General features: G+C 46.4%; 1 protein-coding gene across 2 annotated transcripts in view; it reads left to right on the forward strand.

The window, feature by feature from the left end:
• Nucleotides 1-25,486, forward strand: part of mpp1 (MAGUK p55 scaffold protein 1) — a 101,017-nt gene that overhangs the window by 66,449 nt on the left and 9,082 nt on the right. For both annotated transcript variants that reach the window (XM_072505284.1, XM_072505283.1), the window contains exons 2-7: nt 3,657-3,815; nt 4,828-4,906; nt 6,519-6,604; nt 7,542-7,610; nt 14,845-15,038; nt 18,255-18,364. In XM_072505284.1, coding sequence (XP_072361385.1) covers nt 3,657-3,815; nt 4,828-4,906; nt 6,519-6,604; nt 7,542-7,610; nt 14,845-15,038; nt 18,255-18,364 — 697 coding nt within the window. The remainder of the gene's footprint in view (nt 1-3,656; nt 3,816-4,827; nt 4,907-6,518; nt 6,605-7,541; nt 7,611-14,844; nt 15,039-18,254; nt 18,365-25,486) is intronic.

A 25,486-nucleotide genomic window follows, 5' to 3' on the forward strand; every position in this document is an offset into this window, starting at 1 on the left:
AAATGACCAACATCGCCATAGTTTGCTGGCAGTTGTGCCACCGGCTGGGAGGCTTCTGCCCGAACTGGGGGGAGTATCCATGGGTGGCCAGGAAGTGGGCTGAGGGAGGATGGGCACGGAACACCATTGCCGTAGCTGGCAAGGCAGCCATGCAGCTGCATAGGCCACTAACAGCCCACTGTGAACACGGGTCATATAGGTGTCCATCCAGGCCACCTCCCTAGGAGCTCTCTGGCCCCAGCTGACCAATTAGCTGTGTGGGCACGCTCAAGCACAACCAGTGCCATCTGGTTGGCTGGGATGGTGTGCGTGGGGATTGTAATGTGCGGCTGCAGCTTGTCAGATTCCCGAGTGTCAATCACGGACCGGGCGAATCCCACACCGTTTCTCATTGGAATCAATGGTGTTCCATATGGCGCCAGTGCTTGCCCCTCCACGGTCGCTGAATCAGTTCAGGTTTGGTGCCAGTTTTTCTGTCGTGAAAGTACACGATTTCTGCGGCGGTGCAAACACTTAGGCCTGGAATCTCCATTTCTGAGGCTAAGTGCCGGCTCAAACGGAGACTCTGCGGGAGGTTTACGTGGGAAAAATTGGCGTGAACCCCTCAGATTCCGGTACCGGTGATGGGCTAGCACCAGCACCGGGCGAAACGCCCGGCTCCTGCGCTGAAAGCGGGCAGAGAATGGCCGGGTCCCTGGCGGCGCATGCGAACGGCTGATGACCTGCAGCGGCCGCGCCGTACAACATGGCATCGGCCGTGCGCGGCCTCGACCCGCCATCTGTAACTCCACAGCCCGCTCCCTGGCTACCCCCGACCAGTCCCCCCAGCCCTCGTGGAAGCCCCTGGCCAGCGGCATGGATCCCACACATGTCCCACGCCATCAGGAACGCGGAGCATCGCTGGAAGGCCAGTCGATGACACGCCAGTACCATTGCAACGGCGCGCAATGCTATGATCCCATTTCCGAGGGGGCAGAGCATGGCTGACCGGTGTCAATTTGGGCGTCAGAGTCGATTCTCCGCCCGATCGCTGATTATGACATGGGCGTCGGGCAACGGAGAATCCCGCCCTTAGTCTCAGAAACATACTTAATTTTAACAGGATTGTTTTACCTAACCATTTCCACCAATGACTGAGGCAGGCAACTTTCCCAACTCCTCTTAAAATACCCACTGATTTATTGGGTGTATGCAGCACCAAGAGTGGAACTGTGGCCAAATACCAGAAAGGCCACAAATTCAAATCAAAGTGGTTTCGCCTCAGCTGGGGCAGCAGCTAGACTCCCACAATTGGCCTTCGTGCCTCTGGGTGGTTGTGGGAGGGCAGGAATAATCAGTTATTCAATAATGCCTGCTGGCAGGTGCTCGTATGGTATTGCAGGTGAGGTTAGTTCAGGCCCAACTGTCATGTCTCTCAAAATGGTGCAACCTGCCAGGATGTTGCACGAAATGTGATGCTGAAGAAGTGGTTACCATCTTAAAAATAATTCTGGTAAGAGTCTTAAAAAAGGATGAGCAGAAACCGACTTCTCAAGGACAATTCGGGATGGGCAATAAATGCTGGCCTAGCCAGCGATGCCCACATCCCGGAAATGAATCATGAAGAAAATGAAATCTATTTTTTGAACATCCGGCAGCCGGGGTAGCTTCAGCAGAATATTTAGTTTAAAGCTTAGAGTTTAGACTGGGGCTTCAGTTAGTGATGGCCAGAGTAACAAGCCACCCTATCGTATTAACCTGGCAGTGATAATCTGATTGGGACTGCATGAGCCTCTGATTTTGGTGACTGCACTGTCAGATGATCGGACTTAGGGACTGGATAATAAAATGAATTCGAACCGTGTCCTCCCACCTCTACGTGCCTTTGATTAATCAAAGTTGAGAAACCCTTGACAAAAGAATCTATAATGGAAAGCAAGGTGGATTTTCACCTAGAGTAACCTTTCCAAAAGTCCATTTTGTACTAGCCTAATCTAAACAGAGTGAGACTGCTTCCTGAAGCTGGAGTGACGTCTGATATGCAATATGCCTAAGGTGAAGCCCCTTTGGCTCTGAAATATTATTCTGGCAGCTCCAAACTGAGTGTAGCTGGCAGATTAAAGAGGGCATTCAATATTTTATACAATAGTACAATCTGAGAATTGTTTTCATACGAACCTTCAAAATATTGCTGTGATATTAGCAGACAGATGCTTAACATGTTATTTACATTCACGCGGCTGCAAGTTTAGCTGAGGCAATTACCTATTAAAATAAACAAGTTCATGCCTGCATTAAAATAGAGAACAGATAAATGTCTTGTGAATGCGTTCATCCACTACTGCCCAAAGGCTTGGATGTAACTTGAATTGGGTCTTTTCTGTAATTGTCGTCCTGTCAAACAGCTGCCCTCAAAATTGTGTTAGACTTTGGCTAGTCCTCTAGCTGAAACCCAGCCTTCCTTACAGGAGTGACTACCGGAAAAAGGCGAAGGGTTCCTTCAGCTCTACTCAGCTGTTTTTCCAGAGGGATTTCTAGAACTAGGATCGACTCCTCAGAATCACTGCAAATGCCCACTGCAGTTTGGGACTCGTCTCACAAATTAAGCCAGGGTTGACCCTTTGCTGATGACACCTGAAAATTGCGCCAGGTGTACAGCTAAATGGAGAATATCTTATGATAAGCTGTGTATGATTGGGAGCAGAGTACTTCCTTAAAGGAATGGTGAGCATTAAGGAAGAATTAAGGAAGCTCAAAGTTGGAACATTGCAATGCATTCACAGTCTGCAGGAGCTTTTCTGTCACTTTTGAGATTATATAATGGTATTTAAGAATGAAAAGGCTTCGGCAATTAACCATAATCTGTGGCGACAGACCTGGTGAATAAAGAAAATAGACAGACATGCCACACAGTGCAATGTTCAGAGACATTACACAGTACAAAATGAGGTCTTGCATACAGTATAATCTGATAAGGTACGGCTGCCTTTGACCGGTTAGTAAACTTTTCACTTCATTGCACAAATCTGCTGATAGCTCCATTCAAATATGTAAACATCCTTGTTTTCCGTAGATAAATGGGAGGACCAATGTAATACGGTAACAATTTAAACCCTCACAGGAATATCTTCCAGCTCTAATATTCTAGATCAAAAGAAAACCTTCCTAAATACGTTGGGGAGGGGTGTGGGGGGAAGCCAATACATTATAGAAAATTACAGAGAGAACGATTGAAAGAAGTTAGAAAAATAAATCCCCCTATTTTATTTAAATGGAAAATGGAGTTCCTATTTTAAGCCTTTCAATTCCGAATTATGCTGGAAAAAATGTACCTTTACCCATGTGAGAATTTATTTTCAGCATTATGTATGTTCTATACTATTTCCTCGGGTGGATGTAGCTGTTACAAGGGGGCATAACTATAAGGTTCGGGGTGGGAGATATAGGAGGGATGTCCGAGGTAGGTTCTTTACTCAGAGAGTGGCTAGGTAATGGAGTCGGACACTTTAGGAACTTTCAACCGGTTATTGGATAGGCACATGGAGCACACCAGAATGACAGGGAGTGGGATAGCTTGATCTTGGTTTCGGACAAAGCTCGGCACAACATCGAGGGCCGAAGGGCCTGTTCTATGCTGTACTGTATTATGTTCTAACATGTTAATATGATCTTATTAGGGTTACATGTTGACATGCAATAGCGCTGCCCAAGATGTCTACAGCAATGGCAGTGCCAACTCATCTCCTTACATGAATGGTAACAGTAAAGAACATGAGGCACAAAATGTCAAGAAGATCCAAATGGTTACATTCCAGAAAAGTACAAGTGAACCGATGGTATGTCTGCTTTCTGGGAAAGAAAATAATTTGTGTTGCATTTTAGCCCGTCTTTGCGTGGGTTTCCTCCGGGTGCTCCGGTTTCCTCCCACAAGTCCGAAAGACGTGCTGTTAGGTCAATTGGACATTCTGAATTCTTCCTCCTTGTACCTGAACAGGCGCCAGAATGTGGTGACTAGGGGCTTTTCACGGTAACTTAATTGCAGTGTTAATGTAAACTTACTTGTGATAAAGATTATTATTAATAAAAATAGGCTGCCACCTAAAGGGGGGCAATCTCTTTCCACAACTGTCACTGGCCATCAGGTTTCTTTTCTGACAACATTATGGATGGACTAATCCTTTTGCAGCTCAGTACTGAGCTCAGCAAGATATTCATGTTTTAACGTCTAATGCCATCCCCTTCCAGCAGCACAACCAAGAGCCGAGCTTGCCAGGTCACATTCGGTCCATTACTGCCACTGTTTAAATGCATGATGCCAAGCGATGGTGGAATTGCTGGATGGTGGAATGGTCATTGGCGGAAGTGGGCCGAAAGCAGATGCTTCTCAGGCACACACCTCAGGGGGGTATAAATACACACACCTCCTGAATTCACAAAGTCCGCACCTCAGCTAAGCTGCTGGGTTTCCTGACACTCGGGGAAAACCAGCCCACCAAAGTTAAATTTGTAAACCTGAATAACAATGAGACTGGCAACCTCATTATCACATTATAAGTGGCAACCCCCACCTCCTTGGAGTGGGTGGGCTGCTTACTCACCTTCAAAGCACTGTAATACTGGAAATGGTTGAGATGGAGGTGCGTTGCGATTGGGAAACAGATCTTTGAAAATTTAACCCCCCACCTGACACTAACTTGCCTGTCTTGTTAGATTCAATTTCAGTCCCTTCACATGGTCCTTAATGTGGTGCAGGAATATTGCTTACCATCTCTCAGTTTTGCTGCCACTTTGGAGATTCACACATCGGCCATTTGGAAAGATGTTTAATTTTGCCTATTATATCCACAGGGAATTACTCTAAAACTAAATGACAAGGGACGCTGTGTCATTGGAAGGATCCTGCATGGAGGGATGATTCACAGGCAAGGTATGAAACTGAAATAGATGCTGCCCATTCCTCACCTAACATTTCCGCCATATTATTTCTGAAGCCTATTTGAGATTTTAACTTTTCATAATTTTTCGCCTCCTTTCCTTCTCTCCTCCTGATGTGGTTCAGGGTCATGAGCAGTAGGGTATCCACAGGTACCTCATTTAAATGGCCTAACTTCACGGGTGGACCATGACAGTGGGACAGCCAATTCCTTTGCCCTTTCTGACCCCATCCTCCCCTGGCCTTCACCTACCAGAGTTAGAAGCAGAAAACCTCTGATTCTGGTCCATGATTTTAATGTTATTTAAACTGAATGTCTGCAGGCCTGAAGTTGACAGCCTGCCTCAGCAGAAACCTGCTCTCCGTTAGGTGCTGCCTGAGCTTTCAGAGCTGGCTGCCTCTGACAGGATCCGCAGCAAGAAAGAGCTATCCTTAATTAGATGGCGGGTTCGGTAGCGACCAATTAGGTGGCTGCCTCTGGGAAGTTTGTCAGTGCCGTCCCACTGCCCAGCTGTGCGAGAGCGAGATCCACTTCTGGTTCCAAGGCCAGAACACCAACCCCCACCTCCCCACTAAAATTCCACTCGTTCATTCTGTTTCTCTCTCCACAGATGCCGCCAGACCTGATGAGTTTATCCAACGTTTTCTCTTTTTATTTCAAATTTTCAGCATCCACTATTTTATTTCTGTACCAGAAAAACTGCTCTCTCAGGTCTTTGCTTTATTGTCGGCCAGTGATTGCCTCACTAAAGGGTGCATTTAACCGTCATCCATTATGATGAAAGAAGGGGTGGGAGGCTGTCTCACTGACAGGTGTATTCAGTCCTACACCTGTTGCCGGGTGACACCCTGCATCTTCTGGTGCGACAGAAAATTGCAGACCTCCTGCCTCACTGAAAACTGCTTTCAGCATTGCATCTATCATAGTGACAGGATTGAGCAACCCGCTGCCTTGTTAAAGGCTGTGTCGAGCTCTGCATCATTTGAAGTGATGTGGTGGTGGGGGGGCAGTACTCCTATCTAATTGAAAACTGGAACCTATCATGTGCCTTCTGTAATGGTAGGAGAGTTGTAGCCCTGGCTTCACCAGGTCACTCGGCCCTGGTGTGTTTATATTGGGTTACGGGGATCGTAGAATTCATAGAATTTACAGTGCAGAAGGGGCCATTCGGCCCATCAAGTCTGCACCGGCTCTTGGAAAGAGCACCCTACTCAAGGTCAACACCTCCACCCTATCCCCGTAACCCCACCCAACACTAAGGGCAATTTTGGACACTAAGGGCAATTTATCATGGCCAATCCACCTAACCTGCACATCTTTGGACTGTGGGAGGAAACCCACGCACACACGGGGAGGATGTGCAGACTCCGCACAGACAGTGACTCAAGCCGGAATCGAACCTGGGACCCTGGAGCTGTGAAGCAATTGTGCTATCCACAATGCTACCGTGCTGCCGCCTGAGAGAGAGGGAGGATAGGGTGGCAGTGAGGGCTTAAGTGGGTCGGTGCAGACTCGATGGGCCGAATGGCCTCCTTCTGCACTGTATGTTCTATGTTCTATATTGCCCAGTGAAGCTGAAAGTGTGTCATTCTCTTGGACCAACAGGCTCACTCCATGTTGGCGATGAAATTCTGGAAATAAATGGAACGAGTGCAGCAAATCAAACGGTGGAGCAGCTGCAGTTGGTGCTGGTAAGTATTGAGCTCTCTAGAATTTAGTCCACTTTCAAAGCAAACTGTCAAACATCATCGGCACATTTATAGAACAATAAATTGACGTAGTAATCAGACCAAATAGGCTGAACGTTTCCTCTCCCTTTTCAACCTGACACTTATGGATTCATGGAATTCACCTCAGTCTCAAGCAAAATCTGAGTGGTTGTGGATCCATTGCATACATTCATTTTCCAACAGGTGTCACTAGATAGTGAAGAGGGCCTGAGATTCGATTACTATTTTTCCCTCTCACCCAACCTTCTGCACTCAGCGGTATTCCTCAGAGACCAACCCGACAGGATGCTGAGGGCACCTATGGACATGTGATTTCCCTGCAATAGGGGATGGTGTTCCCAAACTGAAGATTAAGACGCATTATTGAATGGAAAGTAAAATAAACTAGCTTCTGTTATCACAATTCCCAATAGATTGTACACACATATTAAAAATGGAGATAAAAGGATAGATGTATGAAAGATTTGATTTGTTATGTTGTAGGTGTAACATAAGCGGCTTCCTTGTGGTGCACTTGACAGAGGAAGGTTCAGACGTGGAGATAACTTCAACACGTTTATTAAACTATTTACACTTCTATTACTCGGGTTCGACACTACTGCTAATCCTACTATAGCTACCCAGACTGCAATCCACATCACGACAAGACTGTTAATGGAGGGTGGTGACACTGAACAATGCTGATGTACAGGAAAATACATGTCAATATAATTAGGTGACAACAGGACTCCAACGTGTTTTTGAAGTATGATGTAACCGAGTGGCAGTTTATAATGAATGGACTTCGACTTTAATTTACACTTGCTGTTTGTCGGTTTATTCTAAGGAAAGCAATTTGTCTTGTTCTGTTTGAGAGTAACTGTCCACTTGGGTAAACTTCTTGCTGCTTGTATTACAGAAAGAACTGATGGGAACCATCACCTTACAGGTTCAGTCCAACTACCATTGCAACCCTCCATCCTTTGAGGTGAGTGGGTTCACCACCCTTACCTATAATCCCAAACTCTTTTCTTGGATTGACCTATAGATATTTTAATTATAGTAATAATAACAAGGAGTTGTAGTTGTAAGTAGCTGGGGAACATTGACACAGGCCCTTGCATAATATTAGACATTTTAAAAAATCGGTAAAGTTAATACTGATTTGTTTTCAACGATAGTTGACATCTCTAGTGTTAGAAGAACAACAAAAGCAACATTTAAAAGACATGCAGCTGAATTCTCCGTTTGAGAGACTAAGTGTTGGTTCCGGGACTGAATTGCGAGTGTTCTACATGGACGAAAGTGGTGCAAGTGCCAGAGTGATTCAGGTCACATTAATGGGCTGGCACTGGCGCCATGTAGAACCCGCACAATTTCCAATGCATGCCAACCCTAATCCCAGCCAAGGTGATGGCACTGGTTGCGTTGGAATTGGAGCATGCGCATCTCGTTGACGGGTTGGCTGGGGTCATGGTTGCCTTGCAGGTTACAGCAATGGCGATCTGTACCCAGCCACCCCGACCCATGACCCACCTCCTAGCTGCACCCCCAACCGCAAATTCCCCCGGCCCTGGCTCCCAGACTGCGGCACAACTGTCAGCGCACTATGGCGATGTTGGACAGTGTTTGTACCCCCTCCGGCACTCTCCGCAGCCATGGCACCTGTTTCCCAATTTTAAATACTGTATGTGAACCTCACCATCGTTAATTCCTCCTGGGGGAGGCGGAGGAGCATCATGGAAGGCCCAGAAATGCTGGGCCGGGCCCATTGACGATATACTAACTGTCTTAACTGTACAATTTGCATGCCCAAGCCGGCATGCGGTGTAGAACACTATCATGCCACGAGCGAGGGACCGGAGAATGGCATTCCATTCAGCATCGGGCGCCAACCTCAATTTTCGGCTGACGCTGAATTCTCCACCCGATCATATGTCACGATACCAGTGTCGCTGGTTGGAGAATCCCGCTCAAGATTTTTAACCCGTGGGCAGAACAAACCCAAAAATGAAGTTCCTTACTATTAATTGACTTGTCTGTACCAGGGAGTCAAAGGTTGGCCAGTGAGGTTAATAAATACCAAGCACTTTAGCCTCAGAAGAGTGAGGCTTTCTATGTTTAGAGAGATATGGGGGCTGGAATTCTCCGGCCATTCGCTGGGGGTGGAATTCTCTGGCAGGAGCAGAGAATCTCAGCACCAGCGAACCGCATGCCGCCTCCCACGGCCGAGAGACATGTGGCTGAAGAATCCTGCCCGAGAAGAGTATGTGTGAATTCTCACATCCAGGGATTAAGTCCCATGGCGAGGGCACAAACGGGGACAGGGAATGTTTTCTGCTGCAGAGGCCGATGGGAAACTTTGTCACATCCTCTGACCCTAACCTAATTTACTATGCATCTGTATTCCATGGTGAGGCGGGCTTCATTACACATGTCCCATCATCATATCTGGGTGTCCTATTTAAAAGCCACCCAATATCATTAACCCACCGTTGAAGAAAGTAGGTGGACCTCCTGATAAAGAAGATAGATCTCCAGGAACACTCTGAGGCTGGAAAATGGATCACCTCGAAAACACTGAAACTGGAAGATTCACCTGATAGATACTCCCCACATCCACTGCTGTGGTGTCCCGGAGTTGCTGTCAGCCTCCATCCTGGACTCTGGGGGCAGCCCGGTGCATTCTTTAGGTAAGTCCCAACTTTTCCGAGCCATGTTCTTCCAGATGTGGACAGGCGTATTTTCTAGCTGGTGTTGCAGAGAATCAGGAGTGGGAGGGGACTTCATCTGCATCCCATTATCAGGATGCTAATCGGTTTCACGTCAACCACCAGCACGTTTCCTGATCCATGGTGGGCACCAGAAAATCTTCCTGCAGGAAATTCACATCAATGAAAAACCCACTTTTGGGCCTCCCCACTGAATTCTCTCTCTCCATTAACCGCCAGTGAACCTGCTGGTGGGGGCATGGGAGAATTCCACCCTAAGGTGTTCATGGGTAGGCACATGTGCAGATAAAACTGTGTCCTTTTCTGGATATATACAAGCTACACCCAAGAATCCTCCACACTTCTTTAATAGACCACAATGTCTCAGCTTGGTGCCAGGGCAGAAAGTCTTTGATCCCTTTGATGTACCAGATCTACATCCTGCAGAAGAACTCCACATTCAGCAGCCTTGTGATACCCGAAGTCTCCGACAATATTCAGTGAACCTTGATGGGATGGATTCCAAAACATGGACATTGACACGTGAGGGGTCATGGCTTGGGTACTCACAGGCTGAGGGGTTTGTGCAGGGAGGTTGTTTCCACTGGCGGGTGAAAGCAGAACTAGGGGGCATAGCCTCAAAGTAAGGGGAAGTAGATTTAGGACTGAGCTCAGGAGGAACTTCTTCACCCAAGGGGTTGTGAATCTATGGAATTCCCTGCCCAGTGAAGCAGTTGAGGCTCCTTCATTGAATGTTTTCAAGATAAAGATAGATAGTTTTTTGAAGAATAAAGGGTTATGGTGTTCGGGTGGGAAAGTGGAGCTGAGTCCACAAAAGATCAGCCATGATCTCATTGAATGACAGAGCAGGCTCGAAGGGCCAGATGGCCTACTCCAGCTCCTGGTTCTTGTTCCCTGGCCTGGTGCAATATTCACCTGCGAACCAATAATTGTGGGGTCAGGTAACTGAGTTGATGGATCCTTAAAGAGAAAGATTATTTTCTGGCTTCCCAAAACATGTTCCCCAGAGGTATGAAATTAGTTTTCCTTCTCCTGATCCCAAAGACATTAGTTGGGTCAATGTCAGAGGGCATCATTAGGTAGATACTAGTAGTTATACCTGGATCTAAGGCTGCCAGGTTTTCAGTCCTCCTATATTGGATAGGTAAGGCCAGGAAGTTTTGAATTTGATCACTAGTTTATGTTGCATTAGATGGCCTCAACTGAATTATTTTTGTTACATTTGTGAAGGAAAAACAACTATAGGATCTGGGGCAACATTCTCCGACCCCCCGCCGGGTCGGAGAATCGCCGGGGGCTGGCGTGAATCCCGTCCCCGCCAGTTGCCGAAGTCTCCGGCACCGGATATTCGGCGGGGGCGGGAATCGCGCCGTGCCGGTTGGTGGGCCCCCCCGCTTGATTCTCCGGCCCGGATGGGCCGAAGTCCCGCCGATAAATTGCCTGTCCCGCCGGCGTAAATTAAATCACCTACCTTACCGGCGGGACAAGGCGTCGTGGGCGGGCTCCGGGGTCCTGGGGGGCGATCTGTCCCTGGGGGGTGCCCCCACGGTGGCCTGGCCCGCGATCGGGGCCCACCGATCCGCGGGCATGCCTGTGCCGTGGGGGCACTCTTTCCCTTCCGCCTTCGCCACGGTCTCCACCATGGCAGAGGTGGAAGAGACTCCGCCCACTGCGCATGCGTGGGAAACTGTCAGCGGCCGCTGCCGCTCCCGCGCAGGCGCTGCCCGGAGATGTCACTGGGGCTGGCGGGATTCACGCCAGCCCCCGGTGACTCTCCGACCCGGCGGGGGGTCGGAGAATGTCGCCCCAGAATTGGGAAGGATGGAATAACATTCATCACTCTCTTGTACATCTGGAAATCAAGAGAGATCAAGGTCACAAAGCTAAAGGTCTTCAACGCCAGCGTGAAGACTGTTCTCCTTTATGGCTCTGAATCATGGAGGACCACCAAAACATTGTTGACAAAATTTCAATCCTACTTCAATAGATGCCTCAGAAGGATCCTTAGGATACACTGACCAAATACCATCAATAGTATTAGGCTATGGGAGGAGACAAAACCAGGCCCAATATTCCTCCAAATCAAAAGGTGAAAGTGGAATTGGATAGGCCAAACTTTGAGGAAGCCATGGGATAACATTACCCAGCAAGCTCTCACACGGAACTGTTATGGGCCAGGGTTTAGAGAACCCCAAAGTGTATCATGGAGTTCACCTGACCCACGATTTTTACTAGATTGTGGTATGGGGAGCACACGGCCCATTCTCCAGGTGTGGTACAGCAGAAATTTAAAGGTAACTTTTGAAGCAAAACAATGGGGCGGGATTCTCCCAAAGGGCGGCTAAGTGCCGATGCCGGAGTAAAAACGGGAGTGTTTTACTCCGGCGTCGGCGCCCGTTCCGGGACCCCCGCGGCCTAGAAGGCTAGGACGGTGCTGGATCGGCCTCCAGCTGCCGATCCCGGCTTGAACCCGGAGCCGCGGGGTCCGCCCATGCGCAGTTGTGCCAGTGCCAACTAGCGCATGCGCAGTGGCCTTCTTCCCCGCGGCGGCCCCGACGCCAAATGGCGCAGAGCAACAGAAGCCAGCGCGGAGGAAAGGAGGCCGGGGGGCAGAGAGGCTGGCCCGCTGATCGATGGGCCCCGATCGCGGGCCAGGCCACTACGGAGGCCCCCTCCCCCACAGGCCGCACCCGGACCCTTCAACGCTGAGGTCCCGCCGGCCCACAGCATGTTAGAACGGCAGCGGCGGGACTTGGCTTTTTGTTGACGGCCTCTCGGCCCATCCGGCCCAGAGAATCGGTCCACTGGCCCGGGCCGGAGAGTCGGTACATAACCCGACCGGCACCACGCCGACGCCGATTCTCCGCATTGTGGAGAATTGTGTCCCGGTGTCGGGGCGGCGTGGCACGATTCGCGCCGCGCCGATTCTCCAACCTGGCGGGGGGGGTCGGAGAATTCCGCCCACTGTTTATTCTATGAATTCAGTTAACCTTTTTAAAATATACAGTGAACATCTTAGCAACCATAAATTCAAATACACCCCTCAAAGAATACAACACTCTAATTAATCCTTAAAACTTTCCTTTTAACATCCATAAGACAACCGAACCCCCCTTTGCACAGAAAGACATCAGGTTCAACTTCACTATTGAGAACAGTTACCACGTTGAAATTACCAAATGGACATTCATAAGCTTGCAGAGATTCACACACATCTTGCTGTGACTGCAGCGTCTCCAAAACTAAAACGAAACCAAAAACACAGACACACCCAAGCTTTTCCTCAAAGTGAAACTAAAAAGCAGAACCAGAGCTCAGCTCCACCCACACTCTGACATCACTACAGCCACTTGAACAGACAAACATTTCTTAAAGTGACATTCCCATGACGGAACCACAAGGAATGAGAAAGCAAGGCGGACCAAGAAACATATGGAGGGGTGATGTAGAATATAAGATGGAGGGCAGAATCTGTCTGTGGCCTAGGCTCCATCAAGGAGTGAAAAGGCTAAGAAGAAGACATATTGATGAGAGAAATGGGTGATGCTCACTTTACTTTATATACCAAAGAAGGAGAACCAATGGACAGTCACCTGCTGGTTGTCCGCACCAGTTCCTCAGGTTTCTCTCTTTTTTTTTAATTGAAGGTTGGAATAAGATCCTGAAGGTGGAGGACACCCTTTGGTACCTCATCCAAGTGGCCATTCTTTACATAGTGAACATCAGCAAGCTAATTAGCTAGACAGGACACCAAAACTAAGCATAAGCCTGGTCCTAATCCAATGGCCGAATGTACACCCATTATAAGTGATCCAAGTGAGACCCATGACTGAATTATTTTCTCTAAGTCCAGCAACAGGTCATCTCCATTCCTGGGTTAAAAACCACATGACACAATATAAGAACAAAACCTGAGACCTTCCCAGTCTAAAAGGTTTAATTATCACACCATCCAATACAAAGACAAACTGTTTAAGAAATGGATAGGCATAATCTATGTGGCAGATAAAATAATTTGTTGGTGAATTGAGTGTTTATCACTGGTTTCTGCTTCACAGGCTGTAAGTTCTAATCAGCCAGAATTCTGAAAGGTGAATATTGCCTCCAAATTCTCATCGACTAGATACTGTCATACTTTCCATTTCACCCGGCTGGCCCCAAAGCCGCAGTGCCATTTTTGGATCAAAAGTTGTTTTAAACATTGCTTCTAGCTCTTGTAGAGGCTTTTTTAGTTTTAACTTGGCCCTTTTAGATGGTAGTTCCCAATCCCGAGGGTAACCACTTGACCAGCATACTTTTATAACCAATGAATGTGCAACATTTTGTGGATATTGGCCTGATTTTTGTAGTTTAATAATGATGAAGCTAACGATAAATCTAACAGCAACGTCTGGTAACTGGAGTTAAATGCAGAAATCCAGAGATTGTTGTCAGAGAAACTTTGTTCCACCACAATAAACTTGGTACTGAAATTCCTGTAATGGGGTGATTCAGTGGTGATTTTTAGTTCCACAGTGAAACAGCATTCAGGTGTAAGTGAGCGTTTCAAGGCATAATATGTGATAATTACTATTGAACAACCTCTGGTGATGAAAAAATATTTTATAAATGTGGACTCTCATCCCCTCAGTGGAAAGTTAATGCTGCTGGAGATTTTCAATAGTATCTTTGAATGTTTTTTGGGGTCCCTTTTCCCCCTCTCTTAATCAAATCTGCATTTCTCACTCTTTATTTGACTTCCTGTGCATGATTCAAACCTAATTTATATTTTCTATTTCTTCACCTCCTGGTTTAGATGTTGGGTAGATCAGTGATTGCTTGAAGGGCCTTGCTGTTGCTTGCCCCCAGTGACCTCCTGTAGAAGGAGCCGCATTGACACAGATGATAGAGTAGTGGACATTTCAGCTAACAAGCCCATGAAAAGCCTATGGGCAACCATATATAAGGTGAAGGATGGAAGCTTTACTTTCGCTGCGGAGGAGAAAATCAAGGCCAATGTGAATGAGACTTAACAAAAGTTGTTATACAGTTACAGCTGGTAACTGTGCTTTGCCTAGTTTCCTTTTGCTGGTCGGAGGGTTATCAACTCATTGGGTGGAATTTTCAGGCCCTACCCACCTGCTAGATCTTCCGGTCCCTCTGGAGGTGAACTCCCGTGGTTGGTTTCCCGGCGGTGGGGCCATGAGCCATTAAAAAATCCATAGGCCATGGCAGGACCGGAAGGTGCCGCCAGCAGCCAATGGTGAGTCATTTCCACTACCGGGTAACACAGCGGGTGGCGAGCCGGAAAATCCCGGTCGTCATTTTTGTTCCGCCTTGAAACAAGCAGACATGCTTTGATAATGATAATTCGTATTACTAATATTGTGAAGACTCTCACCCTCTAATATTATCCACACTTGAAGAAGAACATGTTCTGGGACATCATTAATGCATGAAATATTCATTCAGGGTCCCAAACCAATTAATTATTTTGCTCTTCTTTTTCAGATGTACATGCGAGCTCAGTTTGATTATGACCCAAAGAAGGATGATCTTATCCCGTGCAAAGAGGCTGGATTAAAATTCGAGACTGCTGATATCATCAAGATAATCAGTAAGGATGATCCCAATTGGTGGCAGGGCACTGTGGAGAAATCGAGCAAAACAACCGGATTAATTCCTTCCCCTGAACTGCAGGAATGGTATGTACTGCTCTTGCCAAAGTAAAAGGAACCATCTGCTGAAAACAGCTGGGTGGGTGAATGCTACGATAGATTTGGAAAGAATATTTTTTAAAGTAAGGGTGTCTATCCTTTTGCAGCAGTGAGCTGTAATTACATGCCATAGTGAATGAGTAGGCCACGGATGATTAAAATGTTTTTTTGAGTCAGACAGAATCATAATTAAATGCCACGTTCAACTCCAGAGACCAACTTGTGTTCGCTGGAGTCATTAGATCATTTAAAAAAAACTTTACTTGTGGTCTCTTGCCCTGTTCTCTATCTGTTCCTCTGCACCTCACCCCCTCTCTCTCCTTTAATTCCATTTCTTGCACTCTGTCCTCTTGCACTATTGTCTGGTCTTCCAATGTCTCTTGCTGCTTCATCCCCTCTAATTGACTCTTGCTTTCTGCTTCTACATTTGTATCTCGCTCTCCTACACTTTCCTCTCTCTCTCACATTTTACACTTCTGCCCCTTATATTCTGTCTGCCATATAAGCTTTCAATCATTTTACCGTTTTAATCTCTATGGTGAACTCCTACGTAAATGAACCAAACTCTCAGAAGGCTGTGAGTCTTTGGAATTCTTTTCCTAGAAAAGTGGAATATTTTTAAGGCAGAGGTGAGGGGGTGGGGGTGGGGCTGGGGGGGTTGATAGGATATCGGTGGGGAGGGGGGGGGGGGGGGGAATTCAGATTTGAGGTTTCTATCAGATCAGCCATGATCTTATTAAATGGCAGAGCAGACTCAAGGGGGCGAATGGCCTACTCATGCTCCTTGTTTGTATGCTCACAATAAAGTTCCTCTTAGCTACAAGCTTTCCACATTCTTTAACAATTGTAAGTACTGTACAACATACACTCGTTACCTACAGTGTTGATTATTATGATTGCCTCAGAAATGCACAATGACACAGATTCCATCTGTGGAGGGAGCATGAGGCAGTTATCAGCTGGTGCCCCACCAGTGAACATCTGGCACATTCCCACAGGCAAATCGATTGCTTCTGAAGGTGTTTTTTTTTTTTTTTGGAGCAATTGTTTTTTGAATCGCAAGCTGCCCCTCAGGGCGGCGCGGTGGTGCAGTGGCTAGCACTGCTGCCTCACAGTGCCGAGGACTCTAGTTTGATCCCGGCTCCGGGGCACTGTCCGTGTGGAGTTTGCACATTCTCCCCGTGTCTGTGTGGATTTCACCCCCACAACCCAAAAGATGTGCAGGGTAGGTGGATTGGCCTGGCTAAATTGTCCCTTAATTGGAAAAAAAAGGAATTGGATACTCCAAATTTATTTTTAAACAAGAGCTGCCCCTCTAATCATTTAATTTGAGAAGTGGGTTCGGTAGACAGTTGCGGTTGGACTCATTTGTTTTACAGGATACTGTTAATGAAAACAATCAAAACGGACAATCGAATGTTTGCACCTATCCAAAGGTACTTGTCTTCAAAGGGGAGGGAGTGGTGGTGTAGTTGCACAGAATCTTGCTCTGGCCCAATCTTGAGTACGGCGTTCCGCTTTGGGCTCTCCAACTTGGGAAGGAGATATTGGTTTTGGACGTGGATTGATGCCAGGACTTAAAGGGTTAATGTATGATGGCAGACGACAAAATCTTCGTTTAGAAGGTTGGGGCTGAGCTAATGTCTAAATTATTTTGATTTTAAAATAAATTTAGAGTACCCAATTCATTTTTTCCAATTAAGGGGCAATTTATCATGGCCAATTCACTTACTCTGCATATCACAGAATCATAGAATTTACAGTGCAGAAGAAGGCCATTCGGCCCATCGAGTCTGCACCAGCCCTTGGAAAGAGCACCCTACCCAAGCCCACACCTCCACCTATCCCCACACCTCCACCCTATCCCTGTAACCCCAACTAACCTTTTTTGGACACTCAGGGAAATTTAGCATAGCCAATCCACCTAACCTGCACATCTTTGGACTGTGGGAGGAAACCGGAGCATCCAGAGGGAACCCACGCAGACACGGGGAGAACATGCAGACTACGCACAGACAGTGACTCAAGCCCGGAATCGAACTTGGGACCCTGGAGCTGTGAAGCAACCATGCTACCGTGCTGCAACATCTTTGGGTTGTGAGGGCGAAACCTACGCAAACATGGGGAGAATGTGCAAACTCCACACGGACAGTGATCAAGGGACGGGATCGAACCTGGGACCTCGGCGCCGTGAGGCAGCAGTGCTAACCACTGCGCCACCGTGCTGCCCTCGCTAATATCTAAAATGACAATGGAATTTGATAGAGTAAACGCAGAAAAGTTATTTCCTCATTTGGGGGAATCCAGCACAAGGGAACATAATCTCAAAATTGGAGGTAGGCAGTGAAACCAGGGAGCACATTTTCACATACAGGGTTAACATTTTCCAGTCTGAAGTCAACATTTTTAATTGGGTAAGGATATCAATCCATTTGGATCAAAGGCAAATACATGTTGTACATTCTGCCAGGATAGTTAAAGCATTCTATTAAAATGCTAATACTAACATAGATGGTGCAGTGGTTAACACTGCTGCCTCGTGGCACTCCGGACTCGGGTTCGATCTCGGCCCTAGGTCATTGTCCGTGTGGAGTTTACACATTCTCCCCGTGTCTGCATGGGTCTCATCCCCACAACTCAAGGATGTGCAGAGTGGGTGGATTGACCATGCTAAATTTCCCTTAATTGGAAAAATTAAAACAAAAACTAATATAGGGAGTAATACTCGATACGGATTAATCTTGACTCTGTCTGCTGTGACATAGTAAATTCACCTAGGAATATTTATTTTGTTCAGTATATCTGGTGAAATAATAAGACACATTCTTAACGCATTCTGACCAGAGGAATATTTACCCTCCGAGGAACCTATGTGAAGGGCAGTTCCATATTCCTATTCTTTCAGATTCCACAAAGAGCATATTGTGGGAAATCATAATTTTCTGCTCATTAAAATTAATTTCTGTGCTTCATTCATGAGTACACAGTATTGGCCCTGTTATACTTTAGTTATAAACTCTTGAAGTGTGTTATTACTTGTGAGATGATGCGGAGAGATACCAGAGTAGCTGCTTGAATTCATCTCAACAGAAGCCAACGTGGAAATCTTTGCAGATAGATGGACTCTTCCCAGGAACGGACACTGTCAAAATAAATATTGTAGCATCATACTCTAGTGCTATTCTTTGTTTACCTATGTTATAGGAGGGTGGCCAATAGGAATACGGCGAATCAAGATGTTACATCGGGATGTGGAATGTTTGGGAAAAAGAAAAAGCAATGTAAAGACAAGTATCTGGCCAAGCACAGTGCAAGTATGACTCTCCATCACTGTTTATCATTGTTTGAAAATGTTCGGGATGTAATAATAATAATAATCTTTATTGTCACAAGTAGGCTTACATTAACACTGCAATGAAGTTACTGTGAAAAGCCCCTAGTTGCCACATTCCAGCGGCTTTTCAGGTACACGGAGGGAGAATTCAGAATGTCCAAATTACCTAACCGCACGTCTTTCGGGACTTGTGCGAGGAGACCAGAGCACCCGGAGGAAACCCACGCAGACATGGGGAGAACGTGCAGACTCCACACAGACAGTGACCCAAGCCGGGAATTGAACCTGGGACCCTGGTGCTGTGAAGCAACAGTGCTAACCACTGTGTTACCGCACTGGGAACCTTTCCTGCATGCTTGTGCACCCTTCTGACCAAAGAATTGGGTGTGTGGGATCTAAAGATAAACAAAAATAATGAACAAGTGGAAGATATACACTTTTTTTACAAAGTGTTTTTTTACTGTTATTTTACTGTTATGGCTGAACCCCATAATCAGTTCCCTCTGTATAGCTAAAGGAGCTGGATACTGAGCTGATTTATATTGCAGTAGCTACAGAATTATCTTCTCAGGCTGAACCAGATTGTTTGCAGTATTGACATCCTATTTCGCTGCTTGAGCTCTGCTTCCTCCCGTTGAGGAGAGGTAGATATAAGACAGATGTCAGAGGCAGGTTCTATACTCCGAGAGTAGTAAGGGCGTGGAATGCCCTGTCTGCAACAGTAGTGGACTCGCCAACACTATGGGCATTCAAATGGTCATTGGATAGACAAATGGACGATAAGGGAATAGTGTAGATGGGCTTTAGAGTGGTTTCACAGGTCGGCGCAACATCGAGGACCGAAGGGCCTGTACTGCGCTGTAATGTTCTATGTATTATTGCCATCACTCAGACTCCTACTCCACTTCCATAACACCACTCATCCCTCAGCTCATCTGCAGTGAAAAGCCCTATCCATGTCTTTTTTACTTCTAGACATGACTATTCCAATGCTCTCTTGGCTGGTCTCCTACCTTCTGTAAACTTGAGTTAATTTAAAACTCTGCTGTCCATATCCTAACTTGCACCAGTCTCATTCATCCATTACCCATAAGCGCACTGATTTACATTGGCTCCAAATGCAGCAAAGGATCGATTTTACAGATTCTTATCCTTGTTTTGAATACCTCAATGTCTTCACCATTTCCTATCTGTTGAATTTCCTCCAGTCCTCTGAGATAACTGTGTTCTTCCAATTCTGGCCTCTTGGCAATCCCTGATTTTTTTTCGTTCCACCACTCATGCCCATGCTCTCAGCTGCATGGGCATCATGCTTCGGAATAAACTTCTCTGCCTCCCTATGTAACTCTCCTTTTTTAAGGTGTTCAATTCATAAGCAGGTTCAATTCCTGTACTAGTTTATGGAGGGCTGTCTACTTGCCTTGTCCCATGCTTTATGTTCCCATTAAGCTATTATAATCATTTTCCTCTTTCTAACAGAGAGCAATGTTTACGTTCCCTCGTGGACTCTGATCAATTCCCAAAGATACAACTTAATTGCAAGTTGCTCCTGCTGTGTACACTGATACAGTAGGTGGTATTGCAGCTGTATGCAATGAGAGATGGTATTATTTTTCCCTTAATTTACAGGATTGTCATCATTGGCTAGGCCAGCATTTAATGCCATCCCTAATTGTCCTTGAGAACAAAGAACAAAGAAAATTACAGCACAGGAACAGGCCCTTCGGCCCTCCCAGCCTGCGCCGATCCAGATCCTTTATCTAAACCTGACTTCTATTTTCCAAGGATCTACTTCCCTCTGTTCCCCGCCCATTCATATATCTGTCTAGATGCATCTTAAATGATGCTATCGTGCCCGCCTCTACCACCTTCTCTGGCAAAGTGTTCCAGGCACCCACCACCCTCTGCGTAAAAAACTTTCCACGCACATCTACCTTAAACTTTCCCCCCTCACCTTGAAATCGTGACCTCTTGTAATTGACACCCCCACTCTTGGAAAAAGCTTGTTGCAATCCACCCTGTCCATACCTCTCATAATTTTGTAGACCTCAATCAGGTCCCCCCTCAACCTCCGTCTTTCCAACGAAAACAATCCTAATCTACTCAACCTTTCTTCATAGCTAGCACCCTCCATACCAGGCAACATCCTGGTGAACCTCCTCTGCACCCTCTCTAAAGCATCCACATCCTTCTGGTAATGTGGCGACCAGAACTGCACGCAGTATTTCAAATGTGTCCTAACCAAAGTCCTATACAACTGTAACATGACCTGCCGACTCTTGTACTCAATACCCTGTCCGATGAAGGCAAGCATGCTGTATGCCTTCTTGACCACTCTATCGACCTGCATTGCCACCTTCAGGGTACAATGGACATTAACTCCCAGATCTCTCTGTACATCAATTTTTCCTAGGACTCTTCCACTGACCGTATAGTCCGCTCATGAGTTAGATCTTCCAAAATGCATCACCTCGCATTTGCCTGGATTGAACTCCATCTGCCATTTCTCTGCCCAACTCACCAATCTATCTATATTTTGCTGTATTCTCTGACAATCCTCCACGCTATCTGCAACTCCACCAATCTTAGTATCATCTGCAAACTTGCTAATCAGACCACCTATACCTTCGTCCAGATCATTTGTGTATATCACAAACAACAGTGGTCCGAGCACGGATCCCTGTGGAACACCACTAGTCACCTTTCTCCATTTTGAGACACTCCCTTCCACCACTACTCTCTGTCCCTGTTGCCCAGCCAGTTCTTTATCCATCTAGCTAGTGCACCCTGAACCCCATACGACTTCACTTTTTTCATCAACCTGCCGTGGGAAACTTTATCAAACGCCTTACTGAAGTCCATGTATATGACATCTACAGCCCTTCCCTCATCAATTAACGTTGTCACTTCCTCAAAGAATTCTATTAGGTTTGTAAGACATGACCTTCCCTGCACAAAACCATGCTGCCTATCACTGATAAGTCTATTTTCTTCCAAATGTGAATAGATCCTATCCCTCAGTATCTTCTCCAACAATTTACCTACCACTGACGTCAAGCTCACAGGTCTATAATTCCCTGGATTATCCCTGCTACCCTTCTTAAACAAAGGGACAACATTAGCAATTCTCCAGTCCTCCGGGACTTCACCCGTGCTCAAGGATGCTGCAAAGATATCTGTTAAGGCCCCAGCTATGACGTCCCTCACTTCCCTCAGTAACCTGGGATAGATCCCACCCGGACCTGGGGACTTGTCCACCTTAATGCCTTTTAGAATACCCAAAACATCCCCCTTCCTTATGCCGACTTGACCTAGAGTACTTTAAACATCCATCCTTAACCTCAACATCCATCATGTTCCTCTCCTTGAATACCGATGCAAAGTACTCATTAAGAATCTCATCCATTTCCTCTGACTCCACGCATAAATTCCCTCTTTTGTCTTTGAGTGGGCCAATCCTTTATCTAGTTACCCTCTTGCTCCTTGTATACGAATAAAAGGCTTTGGGATTTTCCTTAACCCTGTTAGCCAAAGATATTTCATGACCCCTTTTAGCCCTCTTTATTGCGCGTTTGAGATTTGTCCTACTTTCCCGATATTCCTCCAAAGCTTCATCAGTTTTAAGATCTTATATATGCTTCCTTTTTCATCTTAGCTAGTCTCACAATTCCACCCATCATCCATGGTTCCCTAATCTTGTCATTTCTATCCCTCATTTTCTCTATCCCTGCACTCTAATCAACCTTTCCTGAAAAGACTCCCACCTTTCAAATGTGGATTTACCCTTAAACAGCTGCTCCCAATCCACATTCCCTAGCTCCTGCCAAATTTGGCCTCTTTCTTTAGGACCACTCTCGTCTTTGTCCACGAGTATTCTAAAACTTACGGAATTGTGATCGCTATTCCCAAAGTAATCACCGACTGAAACTTCAACCACCTGGCCGGGATCATTCCTCAATACCAGGTCCAGTATGGCCCCTTCCCGAGTTGGACAATTTACATACTGCTCTAAAAAAACTCTCCTGGATGCTCCTTACAAATTCTGCTCCATCTACGCCTCCAACACTACATGAGTCCCATTCAATGTTGGGGAAGTTAAAATCTCCCACCACGACCACCCTATTGCTCCTACATTTTTCTATAATCTGTCTCCATATTTGTACCTCTACTTCACGCTTGCTTTTGGGAGGCCTGTAGTAAAGTCCCAACAATGTTACTGCACCCTTCCTTTTTCTTAGCTCTACCCATATTGCCTCAGTGCTCGAATCCTCCATCATGCCCTCCTTAATCACTGTGATATCATCTCTGACCAGTAATCCAACTCCTCCACCCCTTTTACCTCCCTCTCTATCCCTCCTGAAGCATCTATACCCTGGGATATTTAGTTGCCAGTCTTGCCCTTCCCTCAACCAAGTCTCAGTAATACCAATAACATCATATTCCCAAGTACTAATCCAAGCCCTAAGTTCATCTGCCTTACCTGCTACACTTCTCGCATTGAAACAAATGCACCTCAGAACACCTGTCCCTTTGCGTTCATCATCTCTTCCCTGTCTACTCTTCCCCTTAGTCACATTGAGTTTATTATTTAGTACCTTACTGGCTTTAATTTCTGCCTCTTTACTGACCTCTAACTTCCTAATCTGGTTCCCATCCCCCTGCCACATTAGTTAAAACCTCCCCAACAGTGTTAGTAAAAGCACCCCCCTAGGACATTGGTTCCAGTCCTGCCCAGATGTAGACCATCCGATTTTATTATGGTCCCACCACCCCCAGAACCAGTTCCAATGTCCCAAAAATCAGAACCCCCTCCCTCCTGCACCATCTCTCAAACCATGTATTCATTCGGACTATTCTTGAATTTCTACTGTCTCGTGGCACTGGTAGCAATCCTGAGATTACTACCTTTTGAGGTCCTACTTTTTAACTTATCTCCTAACTCCCTAAATTCTGATTGTAGAACCTCATCCCATTTTTTACCTATATCATTGGTGCCTATATGCACCACGACAACTGGCTGTTCACCCTCCCCCTTCAGTATGTCCTGCAGCCGATCTGAGACATCCCTGACCCGTGCTCCCGGGAGGCAACATACCATTCGGGAGTCTCGTTTTCGACCACAGAAACGCCTGTCTACTCCCCTTACGATTGAATCCCCTATGACTTAAGCCCTGCCAGTCTTTTTCCCGCCCTTTTGTGCAGCAGAGCCAGCCACAGTGTCATGAGCCTGGCTACTACTGCCTTCCCCTGGTGAGTCATCTCCTCCAACAGTATCCAAAACTTTATACCTAAAGTTTCTCCTATCTTTGGAGAAAGATGACTGCAGGGGACACATGCACTTCCTTCCTGCTCTTTCTCTGCCTTTTGGTCACCCATTCCCTGTCTCCCTCACCAATCCTAATCTGCGGTGTGACCAACTCCCTGAACGTGCTATCCACGACCTCCTCAGCATCGCGGATGCTCCAAAGTGAGTTCATCCGCAGCTCCAGAACCATCATGCGGTCTAACAGGAGCTGCAGCTGGACACACTTCCCACACATGAAGGAGTCAGGGGCATCGGCCGCATCCCTGAACTCCCACATTGAGCACGAGGAGCATAATATGGGTCTGGGATCACCTGCCATATTTACACTTTACCTTAACTGATCACAAATATAATATCAAATAATGAATAAGTGAAAGGAATAACGATTTTACTTACCAATCACTGCTCCCGCCGAAAATCTGAAGGCCGCTTCTCCGGCAGCTGTGTCCCCAACACTCTCCTCGCGCTCTTTTATCCTGTGTCCCCGCAGCACTCCTCGCGCTCTTTCACTGAGTCTCCGCCGCTCTCCTCGCACTCTTTCACCGAGTCTCTGCCGCTCTCCTCGCGCTCTTTCACTGAGTCCCCGCCGCTCTCCTCGCGCTCTTTCACGGAGTCCCCGTCGCTCTCCTTGCGCTCTTTTACTGAGTTCCCGCCGCACTCCTCGCGCTCTTTCACTGTAAATACAGGTAAAAATAAAACACTTAACCAGCAACCACTGCAGCCCACATGAGAACAGCAATCAGCTGTTATGGGCCACTGCAAACAATTTAAATCTTTACTACTTACCCAGCAGTCACTCTGTCCTCACTCCGACCGGATTCAGCTGGAAACTCCCAACAGTAAGTTTAAAAAAAAAAAGTTTCTCCCCTTCTCAGCAAGCACTCACTCAGCAACCACTGTGCCCTGCACGATAACACCGCAGGGAAAAGAAAAACTACTTACCAGTCACCAGCCAATCACTTACCTGCAGGCTGTGACATCACGGTTCAACTTCTTTCTACTTCTACCTGCCCTTGAGTATCCCTCTTGATCTTTATTCGGCTGGGATCATTTCAGTCATTGTCCTTTTCTTTTGGTTAGAGGAGGAGGTAGGGAGGGAAACACTGAAGAAGTGTTTCGGGTTTAACTGTCACTTGACAATAGCTTCTCTCCAAACCACCTTCAAGATACGGTGACTGCAATGTACTGATGCAAAATTTCCCCCCAACAGCCAATCAGCAGCTCCACTCTACTGCCTTCTGCTGGATGCTTGCAGTAGTAGTGAGCTGCCGCCTTGTACCGATGCAGTTGTGTGGTGTAGGTACACCCACTGTGCTGTTAGGAAAGGAATTCCTTTCCTAATCCCTCCATGACCCCAGTCCTCCATCTCTGTTATTGACTTCAGTCTCACAAACCTCCAAGATATCTAGGCTCCTCATAAGTAAAATTTAGTATCAAGTTTTGCTTTATAACACCCCTGTTTGGGATGCTTTATTACATTTAAAGTGCTAAATAAATGCGAGTTGTTGTACTCTGAGATTTAGTATTAGTGCAGAGATTATACTAGTCAATGTTCCCTGTAAGATGGGAGAATGTGCAGTCACACTGCAATACATAACTTATAATGCAGGGAACAAACAGGCAGTGCATGGACAACGTTCACTTTAAGATGCACGGACACCGTGGAACAATGCTGTGGAACAATGTTAAAGGGGCTATGCAGTGCACAAACAGGTGATGTGCTATTAAGGAAATAAAAGGGAACATTGGTTTACTGTAGCTCATGTTGCTGCATTAGAATAACAACTGTCACTATTA

Source organism: Scyliorhinus torazame, chromosome 5 (genome assembly GCF_047496885.1).
Source record: "Scyliorhinus torazame isolate Kashiwa2021f chromosome 5, sScyTor2.1, whole genome shotgun sequence".
In the NCBI taxonomy this organism is placed as follows: domain Eukaryota; kingdom Metazoa; phylum Chordata; class Chondrichthyes; order Carcharhiniformes; family Scyliorhinidae; genus Scyliorhinus; species Scyliorhinus torazame.